Source organism: Acyrthosiphon pisum, chromosome A1, assembly GCF_005508785.2.
Source record: "Acyrthosiphon pisum isolate AL4f chromosome A1, pea_aphid_22Mar2018_4r6ur, whole genome shotgun sequence".
NCBI lineage: Eukaryota > Metazoa > Arthropoda > Insecta > Hemiptera > Aphididae > Acyrthosiphon > Acyrthosiphon pisum.
In genome coordinates this window covers 98,283,509-98,291,405 of record NC_042494.1, presented here as the reverse complement: position 1 = coordinate 98,291,405, position 7,897 = coordinate 98,283,509, and the positions used below count along the sequence as shown (strand labels likewise).

General features: G+C 32.9%; 1 protein-coding gene across 1 annotated transcript in view; it reads left to right on the top strand.

The window, feature by feature from the left end:
* The window catches only part of LOC100164095 (fatty acid 2-hydroxylase), a 53,591-nt gene extending 47,748 nt beyond the window's left edge, over positions 1–5,843 (top strand). The window contains exons 5-6 of the mRNA XM_001948122.5: positions 3,997–4,116; positions 5,261–5,843. Of these exons, the coding sequence (XP_001948157.1) occupies positions 3,997–4,116; positions 5,261–5,349 (209 nt within the window). The 3' untranslated portion in view covers positions 5,350–5,843. The remainder of the gene's footprint in view (positions 1–3,996; positions 4,117–5,260) is intronic.
* The last annotated feature ends 2,054 nt before the right edge of the window (positions 5,844–7,897 follow it).

The window sequence follows — 7,897 nt, the reverse complement described above, 5'->3', positions numbered from 1 at the left end:
CTCAGTAGTGTTCAATCTGCTGCTTTTTCGGGTATGTCTTTCGCGAACTCGTCTATATATTTTATTACTGGCTTCTTGTGCCTCTTCTGACATCATACCAATAGGTAATAATATAGATTTGGCAACTGCAGCTCCGTGAATTAAAATTTTGTGCACGCTTACAGGCATTCTATACCAAGAATATTTTTTTACATATAGTTCAGCCGTTTCACGTGCAAACGAATCAAAATTTTTAATATGTATTTGATAACCACTCGATAATGCTATCATTATTACACCAAACCTCCGTATGAGGTCCTCATCTACACCAGTAATTTTGGATGATTCGTGGTAATTTGTAAGAAAAATACGACCGACATTTCCTGTATTTGAGGTACCTTTCCCTTGAACCACTTTATCTACTCTGATACCTAATGTTGTATGCAATTTGTTATGGACCATTTTTCGTCGTTTTTCGATAACTTCCGCTTGCTCAGTACTTATATTTCTAATAGTTGGTTTCTTCAACTCTAACTTGTATGATATATTCAGCACACATTCTAAAAACTTTATCCAGGCATGCATAGTTGTTAGACCATATTGCAGATAGTCGGTGCTTATATTTGAATGCTTTGAATTAGACAGATCATTCATTTCTGTAGGTTTTGACTTAGCATGTTTGACTTGAATTAGTGTAAGTCAAACTATTTATGGCCTTGCCATCAAGCATTGTTAAATACATGCGAAATTTACAATTTATAATTGAGTCTTTATCAGCACTATCGATAATTACATCAAAACCCTCCAAATTAGAAATTTCTGATCGAATCACATCGACTTCTTGACGAATTAACATTGCAGTTTCTTTAATGTACAAAAACTTAATTGGTCTACATAAACGGGTCGACGATGGTCGTGGATTTTCCCATAGAAGTAGCGGATTTTCATCACAATCATTAATATACCCAAGAAGACGAAGTGGTACAAATGTTATTAAAAACAAATTGGAATCATTTACCTCTGTATTCGCTTCTTCAGTTTCGTCAACAGGTTTTTGCATATATTCTGAATAACCAGAGCTACCATCACATCCCCATTTTGAAATCAACTCCATTCTCTTAACTGATGTTGGAATTGAAATGCATTTTATCAATCGACTTAAGGTATGGTTCAGTAAATTCTGTAGTGGAATGTGAGCTCCTAAAAAAATAATTTTACAAGTTACAACAAATATATAAAAGTTAATAAAAATATTTTATACTAATATTATTAATAATATTAACCTTCATTAGTAACTTTTATACCCTCTGGGTAACATTGTTTTTTAACTTCTTTTATTTTTTCGTATGATGGGTAAATGTCCGCATTTCGCTGTTTGGCTCCTAATCGAGTCTGAATATACATATCTTTAGACATTCCCGTATTCAAAATAAAAGCCAAAGCATCTTCTGGGGTGTATGGTGTCACTCCCACTTCTTTTTTATTTAATATTCGTCGTAATTTAACTGGTCTAGACGGTGAATATTCTGTTGACTGTGCCAAGAGGTCTGCCGCAGCTCTCTTGCCCTGTTGGTATAAATCCGTTTTAACAGCAAATACCAATTCCTCGCTAGACGATGAGCATCTGATTTGTTCCACTCTTCTCTATTTTGTTTTAGAACTACATTCTGAAAATTCTTTTTGCGGCCGCGGCTGCCGACCACTGTTTTTTGAATTTGATACTTTATTAAAAAATTAATAATTAAAAACGAATTAATGAGGTTTAAAATAATAATTAAAAGTTTTACTTACAAATAATTTTTGGCAAGTGAAAAGTGGAGTTTAACCAGTTTTTATTCTTTGACACAAATTTATCCTCTATTCCACGAACTCCCTTGGCCTTCCATTTAGTAGATAGATGAGTACAAAAAGCACTAATTTAGATAGGGAACCTTCCAAGTTTAATTTTAAGCAATTTGTTTAAACATTTTTTGGTTTTTATCACATTATACATTATTTTGCATACATTTATAAATAGTTTAGTATTAAATTACAACTCCCAGAGCCCAAACCCTCCTGGTTCTGCATTTGTTATTTGTAGTGTTTGCTCGAAGGCCCGAAGGCTAGCGTAGAATGCTCGATCTGCAGACCCAGATTTTGGGGTACTGTAATATATACAATATAACATAAAAGTTCTGTGTCAATGTATCACTCTTAGTGTCATCTTGGAAAGTTATTATATTTAATTTTGGTTTTTTACAGTATAAATGAGAAAAAATTATAAAAATAAAATTTTTTTATGAAATTTATTTTTTTGATTTATGTTTTAAACTTTAAAGCAGTTTGAAAAAATAAATATTTAAATTGAGGGAAATCGACCAAATTAAAGAATATTAAAATTTTGATTTTGTAATAATAATAGTTATGTTATAAACCCACGAATGGCCTAAATAAACTGTTTTAAAAATATGATTAAAAAATTTAAAAAAATTATATTTAATAACCTAACCTAACCGATTACCATAAAATCTTATCAACGATTTTTTAAACGATTAACGGTTATCATAGTGTTTGAAATATCTTTAAAGAACGGTTACCGGTTACCAAAATATCAAAATTAAACGATAACCGGATACCGGTTTTCAAAAATTACCGACTTTATTGATAACGGTTCTAAGCCCTGATATATATGTGGCGTACGAGGGAAGGAAGTGTTGATGACGGTGTTGTTGTGACTTCGTGCTGGCTTCCCCCGTAGCCAACATGTTCTTAGTATTACCTGTAGGTAGATGGTTGAGGCTGAAGAGAGTAGGTAACACGTTGAATTGAATTGAAACCTGATTTGTGATTTATTGAGCCGAAAGAGAAGTTAATAATGGATTGTTACAGAGAGAAGAGAGGCCGGTTTCGCTGCGGTCGTAACTATGGTCGACGGTGTTGAGGGTGCCGGTCGTCAAGGACCGAGAAAGGCACGAGGGCTCTGGATCGACGTGGCGGCAGTGCCGCCGTGTCGATCGACGTTCGCGCGGGCATGTTGCCCGGAGGATCAGGACTAGTATCCTGTCGTGAGCGGACGTGTGTGCACGTCGAGAGCCGTTAAGAAAGAGGCTGTCGAGATGCGCCCGGCACGCCGCGACGTCCGTGGAGACGCCGTGACATGCCGGACGCGGGTTGGTGTCGCCAACCGCAGCAGGGGGACCGAAGAGAGGGAATATTGTGGCGTTGGCCCGCCACATATATATTATATAAACCGAGTGATTATTTTATCGTAGTTCATTATTTCAAAAACGATAATAGTTTTGAAATAATGAGTGTTTTGAGTACCTAACCAAGTACATAGGCGCAAATTGGGGGGGGCTTGAGGGTACCTAGGACATACCATTTTAATATGCTATATTGCAATAGTCTGCTTGACTTTTATGGAATATTCAGCCCCCCTAAGCCCAAAGTTGAAATTGCACCTATATATTGCGACCAAGTACTTATATGAACTCCAATAACAAACTGACAATTGTTCAACACTGCTACTGAAAGGTCATTTTCAGCCCTTCAAACGCATTAAGACTTATTTCATATACATATAATATAGATAATATGGAAGTACAAGGCTACTTTACTTCGTAATTATTGTTTCACTACCTAATTTATCTTTGTTGTCTTAACAATAAGTTGTCGAATATTTGTGCCGTGTAAAAATGTACTATGATTAGAAAGGAGAGGAGTGCTAGAAACACGTTGACCTGTACTTAAAATGACAAATAAATGCAACACTGAAAGTGTGGTAGGTATTTTTTGGTAATTAGGTACAATTTATTATTTACAACGTAATTGTTCACTTCGGTGATAATGAAATGACCCGTCTAAATTATAGGTAATATTCCGTTTTTGTTTTAAAAATAATAAATTAAGTTCGGACGACGCTATAAATGGATCGTCCGAGTGTAGTTAATATAATTATAGTACGTCAAGTTCAACTGTAAATTATTATAGTGTATCGTTATGAAAACCGACATTAATCTTGTATAACCGTGTTCGCAGGCTATGTAACTTATGATTTAATACATTTTTACTTACACTACGGATGTCCCAGGGAAGGCTCGTACCTGTACACAATGAAAAGATACCACAACCAACATCATTTCGCGCACCACGAGAGCGGTCAGTATACAATCACAACAATCTATAATAAACTTAATATTATATAAAAATGTAAAATATTCATAAAATGTACATTTGATGTATATAGTCACCCTTACATTTTCTCAGTCTAATATTATAATTTATACAAGAATTTAAGAAACTCCTACGTAAGTGAGGGGATTTTAATTTTTCGTAAATACTTATATCCTCTAAAAAATATATTTATGGATGTATATTTTTTGTCACGCCTGCCCGAAAGTTTCGTTTTCGATGACTGTTGAAGCGTTGGAAAGCGATATTTAAAGCGACAGCGGGCGGTAAAGTGGGATTCCCCGTAGTGCCGGGTGTTAAAGTGGAAATCCCCAAAAGTGCCGGGTGGATAAAATGGAAATCCCCAAAAAGTACTGAGCGCACATATCACGCGGTTTCTCTGCACAGCCAGCTACTAAAATCTATACCACGGTATTACAAAACATAAACTTTTGGTTACATCTTATATTCATATTATAACCTACATGCATGACGCTTAAGATAAATAAAACCAAATCGTGTTTCTCTCATGAAATATTGTTTTTGTAGAATAGTCTGGTTGATGCATAGATCCAGCCTGCATTACATTTTCCGTGAAGGCGCGATCGATGAACCCAGAGGCGTGACAAAAAATAGTGTGTGTGGCTCGTGCGGGAAGGTAATTTCGGTCTGCGACTGAAATAACTCACTCCCGCCCTTGCCACACAATATACAATTGTAGCATTATTTTCATTAAAACTGTAGCTAGTGCATATTGTTATTATAATTTAAGATCAATTACACTTTGTCAGACATGGATTTGTAATTTTGATGAAATAGAGGGATGTACAACGTAAAAAAAAATTTTTAAAATGTAATGAAATGGTATCCGTTGGCTCCCAATTATTTCGACCATGAAATATTTTTTGCGTTTTATTCGCTTACACATATATAGGTATGTATACAAGCCATGTCAGAAGGATTTGACAGTTTTATATTTAGAAGTTACATTTGAATGAATCAAATGATCGTGATACACTATGCATATATATTACATAATATGTATGTACTTATATTGTACACCCTCTACAGTAATTTTATACGTATGTAATGTAAAATATTTTAAACGGGCCTCGTTATCCATATGTTTCAGGTTTCGGTATCAGCAGCCAATTTTGGGACCACATATTCGGCACAGCGATTGCACTGAAAAAGCTTAGCCGATGTTTAAAATGGTACTAACCTACTACCCATAAACTCGTGCCTTATAAATTATGATATATTATATATAAAAAAAAAAAACAAATTAAATTATAATATATATATAAACATATTCATATATATAATATATATATATGGTGTATATGTATTTATATACAATTATTATTATTATTATTATTATTATTATTATTATTATGATACAAAATAAAGAAATCACACCAAATCTCGGAGTGCCTAATGAAACTTAAATATTACAATTAATTTAACAAAGAATGACCAGCTCACGGAAGCAGTCATAACACAATGGTATATTATATACATGTAACTCGTATCATTTTGTTATGCATACAATATATATAAATATGTATTTATTGTCGCTTTTCATTGCTATTTTTTTCAAAGGTATTACAAAACTTTAAAGCTGATTTGTTGTTACTCTGTACATTATCATTATTATTATTATTATTATTATTATTATTTTGTCTTTTTAAATAATAAAAACAATATTATTTATACTTTGACTGGTTGGTGTGCCAAAGCTTTTTATGAGTTATCCCATAAGATCCATCTTTCTGATAACGAATACGTCCAATAGTCACAGTGACCTATTTTTTATGACTACTACAGTGTGTGGATTTCGTATTTTGTTAGCTATGCGTATTGTTTATAGTTTCCATTATTATTATTATTTTCATTCTCCCGCTGATCCTTTTGCCAATAAATAATCGCCAATATTTTCTGGTCTTAATGTTTACTACCTACCAATATAATAGGGATTGGTAATCAGTGTCATTTTCACCGATATAAATGATTGTATTTGCAGAATATATTTTGTACAATCTCATAAAATAGAAGAGCTAAATTCGTGAATATGAATTATTATGATACGCCTGTGAAACGTTTATGATCGTGAATGAATTGTGTTCTTGCTTTGAGAATATCATTTTTTGCGACTGTTTATAGAAAAAAATCGATAAAGTTCCCCGCGCCGAAGCCATATATTATAGCTATATATCTGTATACCATAACCTAAACTGTCTGCCAAAGCACGGGTATAACGTTCTCTTAAAAGTATAACTTAAAATATATTATTCTTAATTTAATTAACAAATTGTGTCGATTGTCGTTGATTAACCGTATTCCTGGCCTAACTCCTTGCGGCCAAGACGTGTAAGGTACCAGTACGCACGGCGCACTACATATTATTATTCAAATTTTAGTGACAGCTGGTGTGTGAGGTCTAATTCAAACGAAACAAAAATTGTTTAAAATAGTTTAAGACCCACAGACAAACCACGTCATCAACCATCAGCAACAGGAGTAAACAACACCACTACACACGAACAATCACAGAGCATTCACAACACGTAAACAACTTTTTTGAAAGACCGCATACATCTTTAATTTCATATTTTGAAGCCGAATATTTCCGAAACATTTTGATGCTCAAAAATTTAATTTTGAACGAGTATAGTATAGTATATTCAATATTGGCTATAAGTTATAACCAATATTGAATATAAGTGATAATACGTGAAATACAGATAATCAAACTTATGTAAGATTCAGTAAAATATATAAAATTACGGTGTTTTTCGGCATTTTGCATCGAAAATCGTCAAATATGCGCTTAAAAACAGAAAAAAACACAAATTATGCATTTTTTAAAAAGAAATGGTAAAATATGCAATTATATGCAAAATAAAATTTTGATATTTTGAATATAGATACCATGAAACATATTTCTGTATAAGAATGGATGCTATTGGACAACCTAAAAAAAATATGCAAAATCATAAACATCCTAACCCTAGTTATAACTTACTACTTATCATTCTTTAAAGTTTAACCTTAAGGGGTCATGGTTTAATAAGTTTCGAAATAATGTTATTATACTGACTTACGTTAAGGGAATCACCCTGTATAATATACTCGTCTACCAACTCAATATACTCAATACATTTATTTAGAACAATGGATTATTCTTCTACTAATTTGTATAGGTAGATACATAATATATAATATAAACATTATACGTGTTTAGGTATACCTACTACTACAACGCGTATAAAACAATTATTTACCTACGTTTGTAATACTCCGATGCCTATACATATACACATTATATATTTGATTATATTATTTACTAAGTAGGTCCCTGCGCCCACAGTATCATACCGTAATTTTCAATGTCGGGTAGACGCCGACTCTAATTTTAGTACAGCCGTACAGGACGTGCTGTTCAGTTCTTTTTCTCTTATTATTTTTATAGAAACGTTTCCGCGGAGATAGCTGACTGCCGAGTACGACGATGACGGTATATACAATACAGCGGGCGCGGCGGCACATATAATAATATATTGTGTTTGCCAATTTTATTACAAACGTATAATACATATTATCATTGATAATAATAATATATTTTAATATTCAATATTCTTGTCGTATACGTGGGCGTACCTGTTATCTGTATATAAAATATTTAACTACCAAAATATGATGATGATAACAATTTATTATAATATATTAAATATTAATAATATTATATTGTATTTCTATCGCAATATTA